This window comes from Nothoprocta perdicaria, unplaced genomic scaffold (assembly GCF_003342845.1).
Source record: "Nothoprocta perdicaria isolate Ctin4 unplaced genomic scaffold, notPer1 scaffold_19, whole genome shotgun sequence".
NCBI lineage: Eukaryota > Metazoa > Chordata > Aves > Tinamiformes > Tinamidae > Nothoprocta > Nothoprocta perdicaria.
The window spans coordinates 3,461,462-3,487,451 of NW_020455093.1; the positions used below are offsets into that span (position 1 = coordinate 3,461,462).

A 25,990-nucleotide genomic window follows, 5' to 3' on the forward strand; every position below is an offset into this window, starting at 1 on the left:
CGCCGCCCCTGGGGCCCGCGGCCGTTTAACGGCTCCGTCCCCGCGCGGAGAGCCCCGCGGCGGGCCGCCATGCCAGCATGTTCCGCAAGGGGAAGAAGCGGCACAGCAGCAGCAGCTCGCAGAGCAGCGAGGTCAGCACCAAGAGCAAGGTAGGCCCGCCCGGCCGGCTCCTGAAAGCTCGTTAAAGAAACAGCTGCTTAATTGATTATTAGTTAAAGCAAATCTTGAGCCTTTATTCTTTGTTTTGAACTGTCTGCTTCTATCTGATCATCTCTGAGAGGTGGGCTGGATGTTCTGGGCGTGCTGAGGTGCTGCTCCCTTCTATAGTGCTGCTGTGGGACACGTTACTTCAGCTGTGACAAGGGGGTGGCTGTTAATGTCTCCAGGATTAGGACACAGCCCAGAGGAGTCCGTGCATAACTGGAAGGTTGTTTTTCTCTTCAGCTTTTTTTTTATGTATTATTTATGGATTTTTCAAGGGGTTCTGCTGGATTTGTATTAAATCTAGGTTACATCGAGGCCGAAGGATAACTTCAGAAAAAGCATCTTCCCTGTTTGCCCCCTATTGCAGTGCCCTTGAATAGTTCAAAACCATAAAGATTTATCTGTGTAGTTTTTAAATCCATGGAGAAAAGGCAGCTGAAGGTGAATTGTTGATAACTCTTGCTTCTTATTAACTCCCCGTTGCACTGGGTGTTGTGTTTAATTTGTTTTGTTTTTTCTGTAGTCTGTAGATTCCAGTCTTGGGGGCCTCTCCAGGTCCAGTACTGTGGCAAGCCTAGATACAGACTCCACCAAAAGCTCGGGTACGTGAGCAGGGGCTGGGTAGTTGGAGCAACACTGATCTTGCATGGGCTCCTATAAAGGAGCAGAAAACTAAAACAGTTAAACTATCTATTTTTAACAGTTGCAAGTGAATTTGTGAGGTAGTTTGTCGACTGTGCATGTATTTAATGTCCCACAAAGTAGTATTACTAGTGACCTAAGTGTCTATTTTTGTGCAAGAAGAAGTCTCTAAGCAAAAAAAAAATCAATTAGTTGTGTTTCTGGCTTGTTACACAGCATAAAACTGCTTCAGATTTTTGGAAGCTCTGTTGCTTTCATGAAGGGAATTTTGCCCTTACATCTGGGAACTGAAATAAGAGTTGATTTTTACCTGTTTTCACCCACGGATCACAGTGTTACAGATTGAACCAAGCTTTTAAAATAAACTTTAGAAGCAGCCTTTGAATTCATATGAAATTGCTGCTTTTTCTAAGGGCTATTCTGGTTGCATAATAAAAAATCAACTCATCAGGGTTCATTAAGGAGAAGAGTTAATGTATTAACTCTAGTATAGTCAATATATATAAGAAAGATGTAATAACTTTATGAAGGAATATGTAATAAATATGAAAGTCAGCAAAGGTTGCATGTAACTTGAGAGGCTGAGTGAGCTGGGCCTGTTTTCTCTGGAGAAGAGACGGCTCAGAGGGGATATGATTAATATGTATAAGTTCAGGAAGGGAGAATGCAGGGAGGAAGGGGACAGGCTGTTCTCACTGGTGGCCAGCGATAGGACGAGGGGTAATGGCCACAAACTGAAGCATAAGAAGTTCCGTCTCCAGGTGAGGAGCAACTTCTTTACTGTTAGGGTGACAGAGCCCTGGAACAGGCTGCCCAGGGAGGTTGTGGAGTCTCCTACTCTGGAGGTCTTCAAAAGCCGCCTGGATGCCACCCTGTGCCACATGCTGTAGGTGTGCCTGCTTGAGCAGGAAGGTTGGACTAGGTGATCTGTAGAGGTCCCTTCCAACCTTAAATATTCTGAAATATTCTGAAACTTGACACATTAGTTCTGTTAACACAAACAAATAGAATTCCTGTTGTTTAAAAATGCTTTATTTTGTTGCAGGGCAAAGCAATAGCAATTCTGACACATGTGCGGAATTCAGAGTTAAATATGTGGGTGCCATTGAGAAATTGAAATCTAATGAGAGCAAAAACCTAGAAGGGCCTTTGGACTTGATTAATTACATAGATGTTGCCCAGGTAAGCACGTTTCAAATGTGAACACCAACAATGTCAGGATATTTTAAGCTGAGTTTTATTTCTTCTTGTCGATATTAGACTTACTAAAGTACCTTACTGAAAAAACGAATTTTATGAAATTATGATGTGGAAAACTGTCATATTGCTTGCATCCTGCTGTCCTGTCTAGAGCAGCTGGAGGCAGTGCAGCCAAAAACAGTTTTGGAGAAGCAGACTGAGAATCAGGGCCCTTTTCCTGGCTCACCACTGGATGACTGTCCTAGCGGGAAGCTCTGACACCCTCTTCAGCACTGTTAGCACTGCTACAGAAGAAGGTTTCCTACAGAGGAAAATTAAGTTTCCACTTAAAACCACTTACGTGTATCCAAGGAACTTGAATAACAACTTGGGTTGTCGTGCCAAGTTGTGTTAGCTTTTGGTACAAAAAAAACACGCAAGTCCTTGTTAGGTAGCTGATTTCTTGGTGCCTTTTAGAGCACAGAACATCTGTTTATGTTGAAGCACCAAGACACTTTTCCTGTCCGTACATTAGTGCTGCCAGTGCTGAACATGCAGCCTGACAGAGCTTGTTTTCCTGCTCCTCTGACTTACCTGCAACATCCCAATGGAGCAGGGACCCCAGAGGTTATAACTTCCTTTCTGGAAGCGTGTAGTGTTTCAGCTAAGGAAAGAGATTCCACAAGTGCAGCAGTGGGAGACCCACACAGTGAGACGTGGGCAGAAATGGTGGTGGTTCCTGCAATGAGGGGCACTTGGGCACGTTTTCAGCTATGTATCTTCGATGTTTGTCCTGCTCCTCGTGCACTAAAGGCTTTTGTTTGTTTCCCTCCAAAGCAAGATGGAAAGTTACCTTTTGTTCCAGGTGAAGAGGAATTTATTATGGGAGTTTCCAAATACGGCATAAAAGTTTCCACATCTGATCAATATGTAAGTGATTCCTAACAAAATGTGTCTGGGGAGGGCAGGGCTGAAAGGTTTTCCTTGCTCTGATAGCAGACGTGTGTGACCAAGATGTCACTCTGGCTGTAGGTCCAAGTAAGGAAGTTATAACAGGCTCTCGCAGCAGCACTGCCACAGTTTATATCTCCTGAAAACTGCCTTTTGGCCACCTTCCTTGGTGGATTTGTTGGATTCATAGCAAGAATCCGTGCCTTTTTTTAGGATAAAAGAGTGCCAGGCAGAAGCAAGACACGTCTCTGTGCTCTTGGGCCTAATCTCCTCTCTATGGTTGCTCTGCCCTCATCTCAGCATGACTGTCACGGGCAGACCTGGGAACTTTTAGCCTTTTCTGAGTTGATGATTCAGTTCCAACGTAATGGTGGAAATGGAAAGAGGAAGGATTTTCCAAATGTGCTTGAGGTGTCTCCCCTTTGGGAGTCATCCTTGAGCTCCCAGGCCAAGGCTGTAGGTTCCCTCCAGCATTAAAGCATCGTGTTTCCATTTTATTTTTCAAGCCTGTTTTTTCACATTTGTGTTATTTTCTATAGGTAAATATGGGTAAATTCTATAGTTTATTTTCCTTTAACACACGCCAGGGAGCTCTTTTGCTAAAAACAGCCCTGGTCCCTTCCCGAGGGCTGGTCTGCTGCCCTTGCAGAGCCCTGGGCCGCGGTCCTGTGGTTGCCCTCTGCTTGAGCAGATAGTAGAGATTCCTTGGACCCAGCAACCAGGGCCTGCGAGGCCAGGGAGCAGCTCTGCCCAGCAGCTGAATGGGCTCCAGAGGGTTCCCTTTTTTCCCTGTGGAAAATGAAGCACGTGTTCCTCATGCCCCAGAGGAAATGGAGTGTTTGTTAGTCCAACTTCTAATTCCTTCGTTTTTTTTTTTTTTTTTCCTTCTTGCTGTCCTGAATTTGTGATTCTCATTGAGAGTGTAGGTTTTATTATTTAAATTCCCATGAGCTTTGACAAGGGGGAATGGATAATTTTAAGTCTTTTCATCATCACTCCTCTGGTTTCAAGCTGGAAGCATAACAAGCTGATAAAGCCAACCAGCTTGCACTGACATTTTCATTGCCCTGTATTCCATAGTCATAATTCTGACTTTTTTTTTTGTTTATTTTGGATCTATGTTGCTGATGATGCTTAATTCCTGCCTTACTCTGTTACTGCTCCTACCTGTGTCCCAGTTACCTGAGATGAAAGGTTAGGCAAGGCGCTGAGCCTGCCCTGCCGCGGAGGGGAAAGCGCCGGCCAGCGCTCCGTGACTTGCAGGGGCTCTGCAGAGGAGCAGGCTGCACAGAGCTTCAGGTGCCAAAAAGAGAATTGACTGAAGGATACAAAAATGCTTCTCAAGTGGATTTAAATCCTTACTTGAAATTTTGTTAGTGACTGAAATAGAAATAGGTGATAACTTACAGGTATATAGTAGGTAATGTGTAACTGGTGCATTTCTGTTGTGGGTGGCTGCCATCACAACAAACCAAAGCACAGAAGTGTTTCTAGGAGCAGCACCTGAGCTTGGGCCGTCCTCTCGCTCTGCTTCTAGGCATTTGTGCCTCTTCTACACACACTAACATGTATTTGTGGCACAGTTTGTCCATTGCCACCTCAGTTCTCCCTCAGCTGCAGAATCCTCTCATAGCCAAATACTGGGAGGAGGGGAAGAAACGAATATACAGGGACACTGGGCACCCTCAACAACCCTGGTGACCTGTATGGGGGCACTGGGCACCCTCAGCAACCCTGCTGACCTGTAACTGGCCTCCCTCTTCTAGTGACAGCCCACATGTTCATTAGCGCTGCAGCAAGTGCCAAGCAGCAGCTTGTAAAGGTTAATGGAATTCCGAGGCAAACCTTGGGATCTGACATAGTGGGAGAATAAATCAGTAGGAGGCGATGCCTTGGGAAGGAAGCTTGCTGAGGTAGGCAGCAAAAGCTGTTAGTGCTAGGCACCGCTGGCCTGCCCTTTGGGAATGGCCGAGACGGATGGAGCTGGAACGGTGGCACAGGGCACTGGGAAGGCTTTTTGGGTGCCGCTTTCTTGGAGCAAGCAGGTGCGTTTCCCAAACTCCTCCTGCTGGCGCTGCCTGCAGGCTCCTCCTCAGCACACAGAAGGAGGCAGCGTGAGGAGCCAGGTGCCCGCCAGTTGCCAGGGCAAGTGCTGGAGGTGGAACCTGGCACCTCGTAAGGCACAAACAGCCCGGGCAGAGCAGGGCCAGGAATGTCCAGAAGAAGGGAGCAGAGGAGAAACGGAGCCCTGGCACTCACCTTGCTGCTGAATTTTCCTTCTTGGTTGTTACCAAGATGGAAGAAGGTTTCTGTTAGATAGGAAGGTTTCTTGCGAGAGAAAGATCTATCTGTCCAGATACCTAGAAATCTCTCTGGGTGTTTCTCTGTGCATCGTGGCAGCCAGAGCTGAAACCCCCTTATCCTCTGGGGAAGGAGCGTGTGTCCCTGCGGCAGCCAAAGTGTCGGATTGGAGCCCTCCTTGTGTCACTGGTGCAGCTGGGGCCGGGTGGCAGCACCCAGGGCTCCCTTCCCAGCTCAGGCCAAGTGAAACGCAGGATCCGGCCCTTGCAGATGGGGGGCTTTGCACATAAACAAGGCAGGGGGGTGCAGGGACAGCAGGGAGCCCCTGGATACGGGGAGGCTGGTTTGGGAATGAGCAGAGGAGCGCGCAGATTCTGGGAGACCAGGAAGGAGGGGAACCCCACGATGCCCCCCCAACAGACACCTCGGACAGCTAGGGAGGGAGCGAGGCGCATCTCGGAAAGCAGATGGATTAGGCAGGGGAGCGGGAGCAGAACTCGCTGTGTCCTTTGGAACAGAGCCTGCCTTTGAACATTAAACATCAAAGCTAAAATCACCATTAAGCCACGCTTGTTAGAAAACCTTGAGCATTTCCCGTTTTAGCAAAGCTGGCTATTTTGAAGCCCTGTCGGAATGTGCGGGGCCCGTGTGTAAGGGAGCGGCGGCGACGCCATGCGCGGGTGGCACCATGCGCGGGTGGCACCATGCGCGGCGCGCGCTGACGCTGCCGCTGGCGCCCGCAGGACGTGCTGCGCCGGCACGCGCTCTACCTCATCGTGCGCGCCGTGGGCTACGACGACGGGCTGGGCGCCGGCCGCAGCCTGCTCGCCTTGAAGACCACGGACGCGGGCGCCGAGGAGTGCAGCCTCTGGGTCTATCAGTGCAGCAGCTTGGTAAGAGTTGAGCGCCACGCGTTCTAATTTGGCTACCCCCACTTTGAGCTTAAGAAGAGATTTTTAAGGCCTCTGATGTTGCCTTTTGGCAGCAGGGGGATGAGGTGGTTACTAGGAAGCATCAAGAGGCCTGAGACATTCAGCTCAGGACAACCCTCCCTTTGTATTGTCAAAGCTGAAACACAGTAGGAGAGGACAGAGCAGGGAGGGATTGAGTAGTGAGTGAATGTGTCCCCTATTACTGGAATTTTTGGAAGCCAGGGAGTGATCCCCTCTTAAAGCAGCAGAATTGACTGTCAGGATGCTGTACTAGGACATAGGCCCTTAGTAGCCCCAGGAAACACATGAAGCTGCTTTTCTGAAGGCTGTTTCTGAAGCAGGGGTGTGCTCTGATGAAAGCTGACACCTCGGGCCTGTTTCAAGGCGGCTCCTTGAGAACAGCTTCCACCAGAGCACAGAGCTGCAATGAAATCTTGTGCTCTTCCCCACTCCATGTCTATGCCCAAAGAATGATAAAGGTTCCGTTTTGCCTTTAATGAGCTTGGAGAATTTGAGGACTTCTTGGGAAAGTGCTAACACGTGTGTGTGTTTGCTTCAGGAGCAGGCCCAGGCCATCTGCAAAGTGCTATCCACAGCCTTCGATTCCGTATTGACGTCGGAGAAGTCCTGACGTGCGGCGGCTGCAGCCGGAGGAAGGGGCTCCCTGGGACCGTCCCCGTGGGCCCCACAGCCTTGGGGGCGCCTGACAGGGCCCTGACCCGGGATGTTGTCACCTCCCAACCACGGCTTGAGGAAATCACCATTCCACCCCCAGCATCCAGGACCACACGGAGTTTTGTATTTATCAGGGAGATTTTTTTCCTATGTCACTATTTTGTATATTAATGTCAATAGTGTAGAAATGTAAAATAAAACCAGTGCTTCTGACTGTCTGTAAAATAATTTGTTTATGGAGATTTAAGCCAAGTGTTAACAGGTAGTGAGCTGAACCTTTACACCTTAATGCAACCTTAAGGGTGCTGCTGCCTCCACAGAATCTGTGTTCAGCTCAAGCCCCCCGAGGCAGGTGGTGCTGCGGCTTGTCTGTGCTCATCCCTTTACACAGGGGGAAAACCAGCTCTGCCTGAACAATAATGTTCAGAGAATGTGACCAGTAATGTTCAGAGAAACAGCCTGGGTGATTTTAAAAGTAGTTTTATTTTTCCAGCCCTCTGACTGGTCAGCAAGAGTAAAATTTATTAATCATGCTCTAATTATAAATCACTGCATCCAGGACATTGAAAATAAGAGTTGATTTTAGGTTATACAATATATACAGTTGCTCTGCAACTAAACAAAATAAAAACAACTGAATTCAATATTATACATCTCATAGCATTCTAAGCTGCATTCTTAAATGTCATTGCTCCTTTTTCAACAGTTAACACAGCAACCTCATAGTCTGTCTGTTAACAGGGTTTGTTGGAAGCATGATTCTAATCAGTTTTGAAAAGCTGTATGAAATAAGCCAAAATTTTGGCCTTAAAAGTTCTTCATTTTATATTATAAATAGGTATCTACAGGTGCTAGAACTTATCTCTTCTGCCAGAGGAGCACAGCTTGGAAAAATAGCACTGAAAACCCAGGGACAAGTTTTGTGGAGCTGCTCGTTCTTGGTCCCCAAGCTTGGATCTGCCTGCACCGCTAGTGCTGCTGCCTCTGGCTCCTGCAATTCCCTAGTGCGAGTGACAGCCCTGTCCCCAGGGCTGGGACAGGCACAAGAGTCGCAGCCTCCTCCAGCAGAACGGAAATTCCCTCTGCATCCTCCTTTCACGGGACAAGCTGGTACATACGCTATAAGATTCTGTGTTAAAAATACTGTACATTAGGAGATCTGTGCAAAATAATATGCCCATTTACTCTCTAGCCTCTATCAGGGATAGAAACATACAAAATAGTGTTGCAAACTGAACGTAGCAGTACGGGGATAAAACTGTAGTGCTGAACTATTCCTCTATTGGTTTCCTGGGACCTTGGAAAATAGAGCCTGCTTTGCCTCAACTTGCAACGAAAAATCTCTCGGAACGGTCCAGTTTGTTCCCTGGGGCCGTAGGAGCAGGGAGCGAGTGGAAGCTGAGGGCCACAAGGCTGCATCCCTGTGGGAAGGGGAGGGAAGGGAAAGGAAGGGGAGAGCAGTGCTGCTCTTCCAGCACGCACGGGGCAGCCTCTTCTCTCTTCTATTATGCCTACAGCAGCCCCTTTTCAACCCCATTTGTCAGCACTTCAAAATTCTCTTGCCAAATGCAGAGCTAAACTCCTCACAAAAGGTGATCAAAGCCAACGTGCTCTGGGCATGGAGCTTTTCTTACCCCAAGCTGGCCCTTGGTTCCTCTAACTAATCAGCAATCTCACGCTCTACAAAGTGACGTGGGGTTCCCAGGGATGCTTCGTGTTTCCTCAACCAACGGGGAAGCGGCGCTGGCCAATCAGTACTCACCAATTAGGCCAATTAGTACTCACCAATTAGTGAAACACATTCAACGACAGTGTAGCTACCATAGATGGGGGTCTAGTATATAAATACAGAGTGAGTTGTAGCAAACTGCTGCTGTTTGCAAGGTAGTGGCACACGACTGTGTGCGACAGAACATAACGGAGTGGCGCCTCCCGCCCAAGGGTAACTCCCCGTGTTCCACCAGCCCTGGGCACTGGGGGAACACGTGGCTGGATGGGTAAGAAAATTCAAGAATTAACAAAAAAAAAGAATGATACGAGTGTAGGAAATGTTCTGCAATCCATCATCATAGTGGAACACGCTTCAGGAAGTGCAGTTTCTACATCCTTGAGTTAATTAGTAACTCGGGAATATTGCCATAGTGGAGTTAACCAGCGGTGGTCACATTCGGCGACTCAAAGGGATGGAACACATATGAAGAACACTTAAAAAGCAGGTTACACCCACGTGCAGCATAGAAAATGAAACAGTCTCAAGCTCACAAAATCGGAACTAGAAAGTCCAAAGCCTAACACAGATTTTAGGTAACTTGAAGCAAATATCTACATCCATTCTGAAAGCAGAAAGTTTCTCCTGTGGTAAACTGAAACACTTGGGCTGGTCTAACGGGGAACATAATTTCAGCTGCTGCCCTCCTGGCTGGGAGCCAGTGTGACACGATGCTGGATTAGCCCCATTTCGAGCTCAGCACCTTGCAAGTTTGGGCTCCAACACTGAAAGGGTGCTGGGAAATGGGTAAATTTACTGCCCTGTTACCAACAGACACAGTTTCTTTGACTGGGGAAGTGACACGGAACTATGAGACTGTCACGCTACAAAAGGCAGAAGAAAATTACAGTGAATCCACAAAAAAAAAAAGTTCATAATATCCTGATGTTCACATACTTGTATGGATTTTCATTGTTAAAGCTTTTCAGTTCACCTTGAAAAAATACAGGAAGAAAGTTTAAAGTGTAAACTGCTCGTGAGAAGCTTTCACATAGAAAAAAGTTCTAAAAGTCCCCAAATGAGAGTGATGGTAATAAAAAAGATAGCTACAGTACCTAGAACTTGGGCAGTGCTCTGGCAAGGTATTTGCAGATAGGTAGATGAAATGAGAGAGGAAAACTTATTTCTGTGACCGCTGGATGTGAGAAATGTTTCCGTTCATCAGTAGCAGTTTAGTCAACAATAAAGTGCACGAATGATACTGGGAACGCTCCCTTCCGACCGGGCTCGCCGTCGATGTGACCGATCTGCAAGAGGCAGGGAGGATTTGCAAGTCAGTGCCCAGAAGGCCACGGCAGCTCCGCGAGCCCCAGCACCTCCCGGCCTGCCCCAAGGCTCCCCGTCTACTGCAGAGCTGCTCTTCACTCTGAGCACGACGAGGAAATGCAGAGCCCCAGGGGTATCCGCTCTAGACGTTTTCCCAATCCCTCCTGATCCAGTTCTTTGGAAGTCACCCCTCTCGCTGCCGTGAGCGGCTCCATTTCGGCTCATTCGGGCAGCCCGAGTCCTGCCTGCACTGAGCTGCTCCTGCTCCCTCCTCTCTGCAAGCACTGAAAGGTGGAAGGATGGGTCAAGCTTTGCCACACACCAAGAGCTGGGGAGTTACAGCAGCCGTTTGGGACTTGCCATTATTGCCAGCTCAGATGCAATTTGGAGCTCCACTCTTTGCTGGCCAGCACTTAAGCTAGTCAAGTGTTTGCCTGCATAGTTTTGCAAGACTTTGCTTTAGTCAGTGAGACTCTGGAGTGTTGAATAGCTGAGAAATGGTCTGCTCAGCTGGGAAACTATCTCAATCTCGGGCAGCTGGGAAGCAGGACAACACCAAGCTGTCCCCTGAGGACCTCACACATCTTCAAAGCAGCTTCTTAACCAGCTGGCACCCCCCTGCCAAGGCCTTCCTAATTCACACAGACAATATCCCCTGTGTCCTGTGAACCCCACTAACCAGATCACTTTTCTGAATAAGGAAAGCTAAAAACTGAGCCAAAGGTTTTTTATATATTTTTTAAACAAAATCAACCTCAGTAATAGAGTTTCTACAAGATGAAACTTGCTCTCTTATTTGAGAACCCAAAGACCCAAGTATTTCTTTCAATCTATGGTGATGGAGAACACAAGATACTCACCCACCACTCCTGATCCTCTTCCCCATCAACTACGATGATGTCTCCCTCTGAGAACGTCAGCTCATCCGGGTTATCGGCCACGCAGTTGTAAATTGCTTTCACCCTCTTGGGTTTTGTTTTTGACTGAAACACAAAATACCTAAGTGTAAAGAACAGAGCAAGGCAAGGACGGAGCAGAGAGGAAGCGGAGGGAGCAGCAGAGCCGCTTCCAGCTGCTCGGCGTCCTCAGCCGCAGTCCGGCTGCGCGATTCCGGTCGCCGCCTCTGCTCCAAGGAGGAAGCAGAGCATCAGCTTCCTCCCACCAAGCCCCTTGGGCCCAGTGCGCCCAGCCTCAGCCAGCACAAGTCTCTCCTCTCTACTCTAAGGTGCCACAAGGGCTGCACGTGCCATGCAGGTCAGGAGCACTCTGCCAATGCAGGGCAGATGGGGCAGAGAGACTCCAGAAAAACCATTCCTGCCGCCATCCTGGGGCTCCCCAGGGCCAGGACGAGCCTAGCCATGGGACACAGAGCTTGGAGAAGGGGCCCTGCCCACATCTCCACCCTTGCCCAGCAGGAAAAGGCTGTGTGGTGGCCAGCACCACCCAACAGCGCCCTGAGGTGCCGCTCCACTGCTGGAGCTGAGCAGGGAGGCAGCACTATCCTCCTCCTCCTCCCTGGAAGCTCCCGCGCTGGCACCCGCTGTGGCTCTGCCCGGGGACACAGGGCACCTCAGAGCAGCTCTGTGCTCTGTGTCACAGCAGCTCCAGCGGGAAACGCGACCCTTCCCTCAGTGCAGCAGGGAGGTCGACAGCGAGGAGAGCCACGAGTGTCGGCGCCGCAGCTGCCAGCAACGGCAGCAGCTCAACGAGGTATTTCCCATTCTTTAGAAGCCGGGGGAATTGCAAGAGATCCCATTCCCGGAGGACTAAAAAGTCTGATATATCTACAACATGGTTTCAAAAATACAAGTGTCCCGGGAAAAAAGATGCATCAGGGATTTCACATTTGGTAACTATGCACTTGAAAATGGAATCCCCTCTGAAGGAGGGAAAAATCCGTGGCTGCAGGCAGGGTCCAGGGGGGCTCCTGTCTCGCTCCTCGGGAGCCTCCTGCCATCGTTTGCTAAGTCTGGCCGGGCCTCCTCATCCTCTGACGGGCGAGGAAAGCTGGAGCAAGGGGCTAAATGGAGTGGTTTAGGCAAAGTGCTTTAGCTGCACTGATCTAGCTAAAGCTCTTTAGCTGAGGGGCCCTTCCCTAAAACCCCTGTAAGATGCTTTAGGGAGACTGATTTAGCTAAAGCACCTTAGCTGGCTGGCACTCCTTGTGCTGGGCTCCGCTGCAACAAGGAAATTACCCAGCTGATATTCTGTGTCACACAGAACTCACCCTACCAAAGCCCTAGAGATATCGGGGGAGTCAGACTCATTCTTCATATTATACAGAATTAATGCTAAGCAGTGGAGACCAAGACTGTTCCCAAACACTAGTCAGGACAACCTGTTCACTGAAGTAACTTGTTCTGTAATAGAAAAAGAGGGAACAAGGCAGGAAACAACTACAGCTCTGAATTATAAAGGAAGCCAAAGAGACAGCTGCTTCCGAGCTGAGCTGTGTGGAACGGGAGTCTTCAGCATCCCACCTGAATCCCAGAACACACAACAGGAGCTGTGAGCCGGGCCCAGCAGCTTCACACAGAAAACAGGGCAACTCCCCCAGTGCACAGGAGCAAAAAGGACTGTTGGTCTATTCGACACTAACCAGAACATACTGTTGTAACATGAATAAAACATGAAAAGGTTGTTTTGAGGGAAGCCAGACAAGTGACTTGTTAATCAAGAGTGGCCAAAGGTGAAAAAAAGAGGATTTTATATCCACTGTATTCTCTGCTTTATGTCTTTGGTTACTGCTTGTGTTTTGTTTCCCTTTTTAATTTAAAATCAGATGCAAACATCTGGGAAACGCAAGAAAAGCAAAGTTTTCAGAAGCATCTATTGTAAGTCATACACATATTTAACACAGGACAGAAGCCTCCTATTCTTCACACTTAAACACACTCCACAACAGGATAGACTGTTGCATCCAAACGGTGTTTGACAGAAGGCGGTAGATTTAATAAAATTCCACCCCGGATCATCTACTTACTATCTGTGATTTCCTTGGCATTGGTGCTGGTGGTTGGATCTGGGCCAAAGTGTTTGCTGTAGAACCAGTCTGTGTTACTGGAATTTCACATACAGAAGACTCTCCCACTGTTAAAGTAAGTTAAAAAAATTACATTGAGGCATTTTTTAAAATTAACTGGCCATATAAATTGAAGTCAAATTCATTATCCTTAACCAGAGAATAAAAAGCAATTTTATGCTCCCTCAAGTATTTCATTCTTTAGTGGTCCCTTCTAAATAACTGGATGGAATTTTTCTCTCCTTTTCTGTACTATAAAGACCTCTTTTCACATAAACCAAAGGTCTTCAATGCTAAAAAAGGAAAATAAGTCTTTAAGTAGAATGGAACCAAATAATATCCCATTTCTCATAAAATTCACTAGAGCTGAGTAGAGCCCTTCCTTCACTAGGAAGGAGCAGCTCTCCAAGACGTCACACCCTCCTTGGGTCTCCAGAGCTCAGTACAGGGTTAGGAGGAGAACATCCCTCTGTGGGACTCTTGACAGGGTCACAGAGAGGCAGGAGCAGCTCCCTGCTCAAATGGATCAAATGGGAATAAAGAACCTGGGTTAAGAAGTAAATAACTATATGAGTATGTGGGTTCCTACATACAGCTGGTGCTCACTCTTCGGTTAAACGCACAGGATAAACAAACAAAAATCTCCCTTTGGTGGTTATGATAACAGCTTAGATAAGAGACAATAAAACTCTAAAGGAAATAATTACCAGGTTGTTGTAGGGAGCCAAGTCCTCTAGACTGCCCTTTGTTGGTTAAGCCAGATGACTTGTCGGGCCTGCGCAGAACAAGTTTGCAATGCATCAAACAAACAAAAACCCCAACTGAAATTATTCAGACTCTTCTCTAAATTATAACATTATTGGCATGTCTTTAAGGGTCTTACAAATATGGTGACAGCTATTTTGTTTTTAAAATCCTCCTTTGCTTTCTTATTTTTGAGTAGGCCAATCCTAAGTTGTACTTATAAAAATCATGCAGAAATGCAGAAGCAAAAAACACAGGTTAAATAAAAGCCACCTTATAGAAACTGCAGTAATTTTCCTAAGTTCTTAAGTTCCTTCTAGCTATTTTACAATTCTTTGATAGGCTTTGTTCAAAATATGTATGCATTCGTCTGTACAACAGCAACATCTCCTTTTTCCCCACTGCATGTACCATACATGCAGGAAAGGAGCTAGAGAGAGAGAGTTCAATAGGTTGCTTGCTCCTTTCACCCTCCCAAAGCATCAAACATATTTGCTGCTTATCCCACATATATGCATATGGGTCCCTGTACTATGTAACTTCTATGTTTGTCTGGCTGTAGGTAAAGATTTTCAATGGTAGGGAACCCAAAACCTTCCCACAATTTACTGCAGCAATTCATTATCTTTAGTTTTGCAAAACTTCACCTGGTGTCTAAATCATTCTTGCCACAACTTCAACCATTTGCTTTATTTTAAGCTGCCATCTCCCGTAAAGGGGAACAGAGTGATCCCACATGTTGCATGGCTTTGAGAACCTGCCTCCTTGGCTTCATTTTTTTATTTCCAGCATGAGAGAATTTTACATCTTCCAATCTTTTCCGATGGCTTCTCTTTTCTGCACTTCTCATTTCCCTTACTGATCTGCCCTGGTTTGTGCTTCGCTGTTTTGCACTGCAGCCCTCAGACCGGAGCACAGACGCTCTGCTGACATGGGCCGAGTCAAGGGGAAGGAGCAAGTCATGGATCTGGCAGGTCATGGTCAGGCAAAACCTTTTCCTCCCTTTCTTCCTTTCCTTCTCTTCCTCTCCAAGCCTCTTCCACGACAGCACAAGCCTCCCGACCTGCCTGAACTTCCCAACCACAACGTCCTCACAGATCCTTCTCTCAAGGACTTTAGCTTAACTGCACTTTGCCATTCTCCATATCTCATTTTGACTTTTCTTAAGCACCCAGAGTTGCCGACTGAATGATGTTTTTCTTCCCTGACTCCAATTCCAGTTTGCCAAGGACACTTTGGATCTAATCCTGTCTTCCAGCCCCTCCTCACTTCATTTCCCATGAATTTAAAATACACACTCTCAATTCCATGTCTCTCTACTCCAGTCACTAATGAAAATACTGAATGGAGCCTCGGACAACCTTGTGAACAATAAGGCACTACCAGATATACAACCACATTATCTCTTCTTTCTTGTCAGGCAGGAATAATGAATGATTCTCTAATTCCCTATTTCCATCAAGGACGAGCATCCTGTAGATACTACAATAAATGTAAAATCTGAAATCACCATGTCCTTTTCTTTTCACTGCTGAAATTCTTGTACCTTGCTCCCCAAGGGCCTGCCCTCCGTTCACTCCCACACAACACACTCCTGGCAAAAGTCTGCCTGCTTTCTGGAGGACCTGCAAGCACCACACGATAAAGTTCCTAACAATTCCCGAGTATCTGCATTAAGCACTAAGGCACTTACCCTGGAGCAGGTTTCCTCTGGGAGATCCTGCTGGGAGGCTGGGGGGGCAGGGGAGGGGGGGTTGGCTTTGCCTGTGGAGGGGCTGCTTGCTGCTTCGGCTGCTGGTTCAGAGCTTCCAGGACACTGGCTGTCTTTGCAACCGGAGGGGGTGGTGCTGGAGCAAGCACATCTGCAGGGAAAAACACAGGGAAATGCAGTTAAACTTCTGCTTGCCACTGTTTCTTACGTTCCCATCCACAGATTTTCCTCTTAATCAAAGGGTTTTTTTTTTTGTTTGTTTTCTTTTACTAATTGCAATCAACAACTTAAAATGAACCCAATCCTTCCACTGGAAAGAGAATCTACTTGAAAAGAGATTTCCCTTTCCTGTAAATGTAGCCGTATTTAAAGAGATTAAATCTCTTTAAATAGTATCAGAGAACTCACAGGTGCTCCAATTCATCAAAGCATTGAAGTACAAACAAACAACATTCTCAAGTCTCCGAGTCAGTTACATCATTTAAAATATTGGCTCACAAAATGCTTAATAAAGAGCTAATATTGTTTGTTCTATCAAGGCTTTCAGTCTGTGCTTTATGGGAAAGTAGCTGAGCACGTGAAGTTTGAGAAATTTTATGAAAACAAACATCTATAAGGATGAATATCCACTCAAAAAACTCCACATTAGGTCCAACTAATTAATTAAAATTTTAATTGAGTCCTTGAAACTGCAGCAGACAACACACTGGCAATGCATTAAAACATCTTTTTGCACTCTTAGGATGTGCCAGAATAAAAATGTGGAGTTGTGGCCCCAGAGCTCCATGTACCACTTCTTTTAACAGCTCACTAGTGAGAAATGCATCATTAAGACTACGCATAAAGAGTGAAGATGCTTTAGTAGCAGCCAACATTTCCCATGGACCTTGCCCTACACCACACCAGAGAGGACAATTCACACAAAGCCACCGGCTGGGGACTGGATAGGCCAAAGCTACAGCCACCAGAAGGGAAAGTATGAGTGGTGGAAATGGAAAAATAAGGCAACCATGACCAGATCCAGCAGAAGGGAGAAGAGGGCAAAGTGGGAACATACTTGTAGATGTTACACGCAATGGCGGCACAGGGGGATGAATAGCTGGTGGATCTGATGAAGATCTCTGCCTGCTTATACTGTCCACTCCTAAAGAATTTGTCCTCCACATTGCATTAGATGAAGAAATTGTCTGAATACCACTGCCAAGAACTGAAGACTGAACTAAAAGAGAGGAAAATACTGTATTATTATGTTGCTTTCGCTAAGCACCAGGTGTCCACATTTCACTCTTGCCTGTGGTGCATCTGGGACAGTCACCAGGAGGAACCACTGTCGCCTTGCTGGGCAGCCACGACACGAAGCAGAGACTGCTGCAAACAATTACACACAAGTTGCGGGTTGGAGTCTTGGGAACCCTTTACCTATGTGAAGATTTGTCTCCAAACATGACTTTAAAATATGTCAATAGCTCAAAAAAAGCCCGAGTTTCTCAATGTGAAGGCCCAAGGGCTGTTACGCTCTCTAGGCCCTGACTGGTGGTTCTGGTCGCCTCAGGAGCAACAAGAAAAGGCCCTGATTCTTGCAGGGGCATTAGCAGACGTTGCTCACTCAAAGTACATCATCATTTTGGACCCAAATTTGACCTAAAATTGTAATTCTGAATTTCACCCTAACAGGAAGCAACTCTAGCCGAAACTAGTCATTTCCAAAGTCTTGCTTCTTCAGGGCCTCCTAAATTACACGTTGTCCAGCTAAAGAGCTTCCTCCCCACTTCATGAAACCACCAGCAAGCCAGTATTTTTCACATACCACATCAGATCACTTGCCCTACTCAGAGCATGATCGTTTCATTAAGAAAGGATGAAACAGAGTAAAGTATGAGTATCAGGTTGAATGAAAAAAGCACAGAAGGTTCAGAAGATTTGGAGAGCAGCCTAAAGCGAAGAGGATAAAGGCATAATAAATACAACATAAGCACAATACCAATAACACCAGCAACAGACAATAAGTCAGTGATATTAACACAGTTTTCTGCCAAGAAGGTAAAATATTTGGGTAATACACTGCTAGAATGAAGAATTATGGGCTAATCATCTCTCTGAAGCAGGCCACATGCTGTAGTGCTGCCAACAAGCCTGGGGTTGGGAAGGAAACTGAAATGACATCCTTTGGGAAGTGGCATTTAATCGCAGGCGAGCGGTGGGAAAAACAGCACGTCTGGCCCCTGGAAATATAATATGAAGGAGTAAAATGATTGTTTTAATTATCTTACTAATTTAGGGGAGTATCTAACAGTTTAAGGATTGTGGAAGTCCCTTCGCAGCCAAGGGAAAGATTGCATCAAGAGGTGACTTCTCCTGGTTGGCAGAAGAGCATTGCTTTCCATCAGGTAAAAGGAGAGTCTGGATGTTTAGCTTAAATTTTTACATTAAAAGAATCCCACCCTGCTTAAGGATCCCACCCTGTGCTAAGGTTTTGTAAGCTGCTAAGCTTTCCCAAGCCTCACTCCCGTAAAAGCTACAGGATACCCTGCTCTTCCATGTTACACAGAATGGCTGAGGCTGGGAGGGACCTCTAGAGATGTTCCAGGCTCTGTCACCCTCACAGGAAAGAAGTTCTTCCTCCAAAGAACTTCTCAGATTTCTGCCCCCAGAAAACTATTTGATTTTCATGCTGCAGCCCTTCCTGGGAGAACAATAACTGACTTTTTGTATTATACAGATGTGCAACTTGCATCCTGTTCTGTTATTCCATATTCTAATCTCTGCCCAGTGCTTCCAAAGGCAGAAGACACATGCCTCTAACATCACCCACTCACATCTCTTCTTATTAGAGTCTTCAGTAGAGCAGAACTGAAAACCACAGGATTACACAGTCATTTTTGTTCCATTCTGCACAAATCCAGCATTTGTTAGACACACTGGATTAATACAAGCATTAAAACAAAGCACACTGAAAACGTGCTATAAGGAGGTGACCTCTACAAATTTATCTGCTCTTCTTCTCTGATATGATCTGATGGGATTGTAAGTGAGGACAAGAACAAGAGTTTACACTGTTGGCTATAATGGTAGATTTTGTGCCCAGAGAGGTTGTGGAGTCTCCTTCTCTGGAGATCTTCCAAACCCGCCTGGATGCCGCCCTGTGCCCCGTGCTCTGGGTGTCCCTGCTGGAGCAGGGGGTTGGACTAGCTGGTCTCTAGGGATCCCTTCCAACCTCGACCAGTTTGTGATTCTGTGTGATTTTGCAAGCACACAGCCCTTCTGCACTGGGATGTCCTCCTCTGCCTTCTACACTGGCTTACTGGTGAGGGCACACTCAGCAGTTACAGTTCTTCCAGTCAGCTACCAGCTCCCTAAATCATCCAGTTCTCTAAGTGGTGCCACTTTTACTTTGTTCTATTGAATTTCATCAACCTCCTAGCACATATTTGAGTCTCCACAGGTTAAAATCTCTCCTGCCCTGTACATTCTCTCATCAGCAAATTGTTCCAGTACTTGCTGCTTGTAACATGCAATGATATTTCCCAGCACTACTACCTTTTCCGATGTTCCTTGGAGGTAGAGGAGGTGCACTGCTGGTAACAGGCACTGCAGGCTGAACGGGAGGGGGGCTCCCACTCAGTATTGCTCCATACGTTTCATTCTGTAGGATACTTGGCATAAAGCCTCTCTGCTTATCCTTAGCAATGTTTGCTGCATCTCTTGCCAAGGATGCCACATTAGGCTGCAGTTGGTTGGATCCCAGCTGGTAGAAGCTGACAGGCCTGTCCTCTCTCCGATTGGGACTGGGTTGCTGCAAGACAGTAACACAAGTTATACTCACTGATACTGTATCAGGTATACATGTATTTTCCTTAAAAGAACAGTTACTAGAAAGAAAAACGACTTCTAAAATGCATTTTTGTAGTTTTTACACACATCCGAAAACTTACATTCCTCTTTCTCCAAATAACTAGTCACATTGATTTTTAAAACATAAACTGAATTTCAGGACTTTTTTTTTCATTTTCACCTTCTACATTCCTGTAGGATATATACTATATCCCATATATATATATGTGGTGTATATATATATTATATAATATACTGTGCACACATGGTGTATTTGTATATATGTGCCCACACATACTTTTATTAATAGCAAAGTCATACACAGTCGGACTGGTCAAGTGAAGTTTTCCTGCATCAAAATACTAAGGATTATTTTCAAAAGGAAACAAGTAACTGAGGCTTTGTGTTGTGATTGCCAGACCCAGTAGAGACGGGCATCCTAAGCAGCTCACCTATAGCTCTGCCTACCACAGACTGGGAGCTGGAACATCTTGGGAACTCTCTTTAGCCACTAGCAAATAAGCAGGACCACACAGAGGTTACTATGGTAGAGGTTAGATTACTCAAACTGGCAAAAACAGAACACTGCTCTCTCCATACACATTATTAAATGAGTCCCAATTAGTTGTCTTTGAGATCTGCAATAAGACATCAGCTTGCTAGGCACATTTCGCATTATTTTTTCCTGTTTCAACAGTAATCGTGGTAATTATTGTTATCAAATGGCAATTAAGATAGAGTTATAAATACATATGGCCAGTGCAGGAGTGGGTTGTAGCATTCCACAGCTCAGAGAGCATCAATATGCCTGCAGAAACAGTGTTAGATAAACACAGAGCTGATGTAATGTGGGTGTAAAATAAAAAGAACCATTTATAGTAAATAGCATTTAAGGCAAATAAACATTTACATAAAACATACTGTGAATAAGCGACCAGTTCTGCAAATATATTCAATACTTACTCTGGATTGATCACTTAAGACCTTCAATGAGGTTACAGCACAGCAAAATATTTCACAGAATTACCAAAATGATGTGTGTGGCAGCAAACTGGGTTAATCCCTACCCTGAGCGTGGTTTAGCAGTGGAACTGCTCCCTGGCTCCCCTCTCCTTTCCCTGACCTCTCCTGTCCTGGGTCTGCTACTCATCCCAGCTCACCCTCAACTTCTGCCTTCTAAACTAGCAGAAATTGGAGGCCATGATGGAGACAAAGGATGAGATGAGAGCAGGCAGCTGGGGACAGCAGCAGAGACCAGCTGGATTATCTGAGCTTGCCTTAGGTAAGACTCCTTTTTATATGATAAAAATCTGGGCTAAAAGAGCAGCAATTTTAGAAATGGCCTTTTCTGACACCATATTACAACATCTATTCAAGCAGTAAGCCAGAGAAGCCCTCTGGCCAACAGCTTGACATCTATAAACCTAACTCTGATGTGATCCTAAGCAATATTCACCAGAGCATTCCAAGTACTCACAGACACTAGGCTGTGATTAATAGTCCTTAATCTCCTTTCAAAGGTCCCTGTGGGATAAGCCTATTAATAATGGGCAGTGAAGTACCAGTTTCATTGCTTTAGCTTCATTGCTCAGTAGCAGATACTAATACAAAGTCTTCTATGTGTTCCTTAACTTTTTAAAAGTTAAGAATTATACGCAATTATGTATAGATACACAAAAACCACACACAAAACTCAAAACTATTTGCTTAATATAAATTTCTATATAGAATTTCAAACTAAAAATTTCAGAGTGTCTTGAGTATTTGGGAGCCTTCATGTCACTATGAATGACTTGTCATCTAAAAATCCCAGTCATTTTTCAATGTTATTTTGGTATCAAAACCTGGCAGCTTGCTCCCTACCTGTATGTTTAGGTGTTTAAATACTTTTAAAAGTTGCTCCCAAACTGGGGAATTTAACTTCAAAAAGCAGCATGAAAGTCCTAAGCCACTGCAAAACCTTGTGGTACTACCCAACAGCATCACAGCAACACCAGACTTAAGAAAATAAAGAAAAGGGGGGGAGGTAGGCAAAAAAAACCAAGACCATTCTCAAATAAGATCCCAACCTGCCTAATAGACAGGATTAGTGTCACTGAATAGAAAAAGAATACAGAAATGGGGAGCTACTATAAGGTAGCTCTCTCAGGAAAACCTTTTAGAGTCTCACACAGATTGTGCTTCAAGTTCTTACAGAAGTCTTTACAGAAGCAAAAGTAGATAAACTGCAAATTTGCAATTGCAAAAATGTGAACTATTGTATTTTATTGTAAAAATTTATTTTGCAGTGTTTTAGTATATATAGCAAAAATGTGTCCCTGAATCATTATGAACATCACACTCACAGAGATACATGTACAAAGAGCTAGCAGGGCACAGATACAACCTGGAGCTTTTCGTCCACATCATCATCACTTTCATCCAGATCTTCATGGAGTAACCGCCACTCGTATTCTACATGGACATGAGAATTAAATCTCCCAGAGAGTGCTTGAGTGAGCTAGGGAAACAAAAGAAAACAGAAAGAAAAAAGAAAAAGATGACTGTAGACATCTCTGATACAGGCAAAATTTAACAAAAACAGGAAACACATGCAGAAGCAAGCCTGATTTCCAAGTAAAAATATTATTTTTTGTTTTAAATACTGATTTCAGTAATTTGGATAGTTACTGCTCTGGGTTAAGTTCAAAGAATGGAACTCTGTGATCAAACACACCACAAATAAACCAAGAGTAAATGGGCTTTTCATTACTCATTTTAGTTCCATTTTCCAGTTCCTTCCTGATGAGAAGCATCTCACTCTACTTGCTTTGATTTAGAAGCAACAAGACAGAGAAATCAAGGGCAATGGCAGTGGCTTTCACAGAGACTCACTCCTGCAAAGCCTTGACCTCACCAGTTCATCTCCTTACCTACTAAAAATAGTGATATCAACTTCCCTTCCATGGTATTTACCCATAAAAAGTACCTCAGTGATTAGATTTCAATCATAAATTGAAATTTAGATTAGTAATTGAAGTTTAGACTTCAACATATTTTTTTTGATAATCTAGGATTAACATCTCTAGCCCATTCCACTTTAACATTTTATCTAAGAAGAAACATGCACTTAAGAAAACTATCCATCTTGCTTGTTTTTTTTTTCCTAAGCAGAATACTAGTCTATCTTGATACAGTCCCCAAATATTCAACTGTTAAATGTCGAATATTGAATGAATAAACTGTAAACTGCTAAGTATTTAGACAAGAGTGTCCTTAGAACACACAAATACACTGAAGGCTGCAGCACTTACCAGCTCTTCACAGTGAGTGTGTTTTAAGCGTTTCGCTATATCAAGAGGCGTCTCTCCAGATTCATTGGCTACATTGCAGCAAGAAAAGAAAGTTGTGATGCTGTGAGTCGTTAGTTACACATCTATTGTTAGAGATCAATCTGCAGTTACACAGAGAATTAACTAGATCAAGACATTCTAAATTCCTCTCTCCCTCCTACTTCCGAGGCTGTTCCGAGCCTCTGACCAAGACAAGCAGTAGCAGCTCAATATGCCACCTAAATGGAATGATAGCCACGAAAAGCCAATATACAATCAGACAAAAAGACACCCTAAGTATTTATATACCTGAAATTGTTTTAGAACAACTCTAATGGCCGTATCAATTTTAAACCGGAGATAACATATATTTTTATGGAGCTATTATTCATATAATTACATTAAACAACATTAAACAAATGAGGGGAAAATGAACTTATTCCAGCTTCAATTTCTCCTTATCTATGACCAATACGTAAGCAAAGCACAGCTTTCCACCAGCATACCTATTTCAATGGAGGCTTTCCCTCGCAGAAGCAGTTTGAGGCACTCCACGTTGTCTGTCAGACAGCAGTAGTGCAGAGCTGTACTGCCTTTGCACGTCTGCTTGTCAAGGTTGCCACTGAAGGAGCAAAAGAAAAGACAACGAGAATTAATTTCCTACCCCATGCTAATAAACTTCTCTTTTTGCAAGATTTATTGCAAGATTTCCAAGGGAGAAAATTGCATTTGCAAATAACAGACTTCATTTAAAGTAAAACTTGATATAAATCAATAATATGTTAATCAGTTTACAATACACTTACCTATTCTGCACTAAAAAGTCAACTATATGAAGGGATGTTCGATCAACAGATCTAACAGCAAGGTGAAGTGCTGTTTCATCTTGCTCCTAGTAACAAAAAAAGTTTCTTTTGATTTAGAGAAAAGCTGAAATTCCACAATGACAATTCAAATGTCTACTATGATGAATTCAAATATTTAATTTCAAAATACTCAATGTGCTATTGTACAAAGTACATTTTATAAAATCTTTGCTCCTTTCCTTCCTTTAATGTAAATAAACAAAGAAGTTAAAAGAAATTAAGATTACCAAACCATTTAATGTCTAATTTTGCTATTTTTTAAATATGATGGTACTTGGAAACAATTTCAATTTAAATTATTTAATATAATCTTTTGTTTCTCTTAAATTATATCTAATTTTCAAAATAATATTTCACAGAATCACAGAATCACAATTTCAAATTGTATCATCCAATAGGGAAAAGCAGTACCTTCTAAATAATAAAAACATACTGCATTTCTTATAATAACTTGTCTAATAAAAGCTACCACACTTACATGGCCATTGGCTAGTGGGATTTTTTCGGTCAGGTCCACACCATCCGCATACACTTGGACTAAGCCAAGAATGTCTCTGGATTTGACAGCTTCACAAAGAGCATGCAACTTAGCTGCGTTGTCAGCATGCTTCTTCCTTGCATATTTTCTCTCAATATATTTGGCAGTAATATAGTCTTTTCTTGCATTCCTGAAATCAAATACAGTTTACTTTTACTGTCTTAGCAGATGAGATAGAGTCAAAATTTCTATGTATACATGTATATATGCAAGCAATTTGGAATGAAATCTGGGAGAGATTGTATTTCTTAGCTGTTGTGTTAATCTGCCTGTCAGAAGGCAGGCAGTCTCGTATTTTCCCTCTGAAATCTAACTACAGAAGATGAATCAACTCTCTGATGCCTTTATGAAGACAGCCTCTGAATTCTCCCTCTCAACTGTGAAGCTGATCTTAAGATTACGCAGTTTTATGTACAGAAAATAAATCAGAATTTCATAATTCTTATCAGCCTTACAGGTTTATATTTACCTGACTCGTACACATGCTGAGAAGGAGAGGCATGGGATACAAAAAGCTTTATACATCTGAGGAGACTATGCAGGGCTTGCATCTGTGTCCCCAGCAGCGTGTTCTGTGAGCCACCTATTCACCACAACAGTGACAGGCAGCACGGATGCAGTTTTTGCTTTAATTCACCTTAACCCTGAGGTGGAAACTATCACTTGGCACATCTGTATCAGGTACAAGTTATTATTTGCTGTTAATACCCACAACTAACTAATGGCTATTCCTCTTTCCATCACAGTGAGGAGTTTGCATGCTTCTCAAAGGGAAAACTCCTTCGATCTACACAGCACTGCACAAAGAACAGGCTACAAAGCTAAACCTGATCATCTGGACACAATAATAAAGGGCAATAATATATCATATTCTATAAAGACTGAATAAACAGAATGAATCAGTGAGTTCCTAAAACAGGATAATTTCCTTTCTAGTCTTTGAACAGCATCTGCAATGAGGCTGTTATTTGTGAAAAGAAAAACATGATGTATAGACACATCAAAATAGATGACTTCAAAAATGTCTTTATGCTACCGATTTTGCATCCTGTATGATTATGGTTGATATTAGTATATTCTACTATAGCAATGGTAAAAAAAATAAATATTTATACTGAGCAGTTGAACATTGGCTCCGTCAGAATTGTGGTAGTCTGGATAACACAAGATTAGCTTCATCTAAAGCCCATTCTTGTGGTTTTGCCTCTGCATTATACACTAGCTCTTACATGAGGAACAGGACAGGACCAAGGAGGCCACTCTCCTCCTTTCTCTCTGCCATGACAGCTCAAAGACCTCAGGGAATGTTCTCTGTTCACTCCATGTAATTATGGCCTGAAGTCCTAGGTGGAGTCTCTAGACAGCAGAAGTGTTCAGCATCTCTCAGGTCAAGTGTGTTTCTTATCCCAGTATCTATTTTATGTTTAAATAAACAAATAAATAAGTATTTTTCAGCCCCATGTTTGTGCCCTCAGGTCTTCACAATTCTCAACAAGGCAGCCTTAATTCATTCTTGTCTTGCCATTTATGAGATACACAACCAGTAATATAACCCTGACCCTTAGGAGAGTTACCATCAGGTAAAGCTCAATAAAACAGGCATGAAAAGTATAAAAAAAAAAAAAAAAAAAAAAAAACCCCAAAAGGTCAATCCCTTGGCAATACAGTCATGTATAAGGCACCATATGCTTACTATGGCATGTTGGTGCAAACCATGAAGCAATGAGAAATGAAGTGCCTGCTTTCTCAGCAGTTGTGGCTCTTTACTTACATATCACTGCTTGGATTAGGTTTGACCATCTCATCAACTGGCAGACAGAATTCCATAATCTCATTGAACCCAGCATTCCCAATATTCTTTGCAAGCTGTTAAAACAGATAAATAAATAAAAATTCCACAACTCGGTTTTCAGACAGGATTTGGCAAACATGTAACTGCACGATAATCCACAAGATACCAGCTTAAAAAAAAAATCTATGTCAGATGTTTTGTGTTGGGTAAGAACATACATATGAACATACATATGAAAGAGCAGCACATATCTCATA

The 25,990-nt window shown here is 44.1% G+C and overlaps 2 protein-coding genes across 5 annotated transcripts in view; one reads left to right on the plus strand and one right to left on the minus strand.

The window, feature by feature from the left end:
* Positions 1-61: 61 nt before the first annotated feature.
* Positions 62-7,311, plus strand: ITGB1BP1 (integrin subunit beta 1 binding protein 1). Of its 2 annotated transcripts, XM_026037044.1 has the most exons (6): positions 62-149; positions 728-806; positions 1,892-2,028; positions 2,863-2,955; positions 6,021-6,170; positions 6,769-7,311. In XM_026037044.1, exons 1-6 carry the CDS (start codon positions 78-80, stop codon positions 6,838-6,840), a joined length of 603 nt encoding a protein of 200 aa, XP_025892829.1. In that variant the 5' UTR covers positions 62-77; the 3' UTR covers positions 6,841-7,311. The 2 variants fall into 2 exon arrangements, with proteins under 2 accessions (XP_025892829.1, XP_025892830.1); XM_026037045.1 differs by lacking the exons at positions 62-149; positions 728-806 and having other exon boundaries at positions 1,977-2,028; positions 2,891-2,955.
* Positions 7,312-8,861: 1,550 nt separating this feature from the next.
* ASAP2 (ArfGAP with SH3 domain, ankyrin repeat and PH domain 2) overlaps positions 8,862-25,990 on the minus strand; it is an 82,929-nt gene continuing 65,800 nt past the window's right edge. For 2 of the 3 annotated variants that reach the window (XM_026037042.1, XM_026037040.1), the window contains 13 exons: positions 25,713-25,807; positions 23,882-24,071; positions 23,344-23,429; positions 23,044-23,159; positions 22,520-22,587; positions 21,613-21,726; positions 18,933-19,188; positions 16,453-16,614; positions 15,378-15,546; positions 13,648-13,715; positions 12,902-13,008; positions 10,779-10,901; positions 8,862-9,899 (listed from right to left, as the gene is read on the minus strand). In XM_026037042.1, coding sequence (XP_025892827.1) covers positions 9,825-9,899; positions 10,779-10,901; positions 12,902-13,008; positions 13,648-13,715; positions 15,378-15,546; positions 16,453-16,614; positions 18,933-19,188; positions 21,613-21,726; positions 22,520-22,587; positions 23,044-23,159; positions 23,344-23,429; positions 23,882-24,071; positions 25,713-25,807 — 1,629 coding nt within the window. In that variant the 3' untranslated portion in view covers positions 8,862-9,824. The remainder of the gene's footprint in view (positions 9,900-10,778; positions 10,902-12,901; positions 13,009-13,647; positions 13,716-15,377; positions 15,547-16,452; positions 16,615-18,932; positions 19,189-21,612; positions 21,727-22,519; positions 22,588-23,043; positions 23,160-23,343; positions 23,430-23,881; positions 24,072-25,712; positions 25,808-25,990) is intronic. The other variant, XM_026037043.1, reaches the window with a different exon arrangement.

Excerpts from the sequence above, each read along its gene's own strand:
- ITGB1BP1 (XM_026037044.1), top strand. The coding sequence starts at position 78 with ATGTTCCGCAAGGGGAAGAAGCGGCACAGCAGCAGCAGCTCGCAGAGC. Across the intron at positions 2,029-2,862 it reads ATTACATAGATGTTGCCCAG|CAAGATGGAAAGTTACCTTT; the intron begins GTAAGCACGTTT and ends TTCCCTCCAAAG. Across the intron at positions 2,956-6,020 it reads TTTCCACATCTGATCAATAT|GACGTGCTGCGCCGGCACGC; the intron begins GTAAGTGATTCC and ends TGGCGCCCGCAG.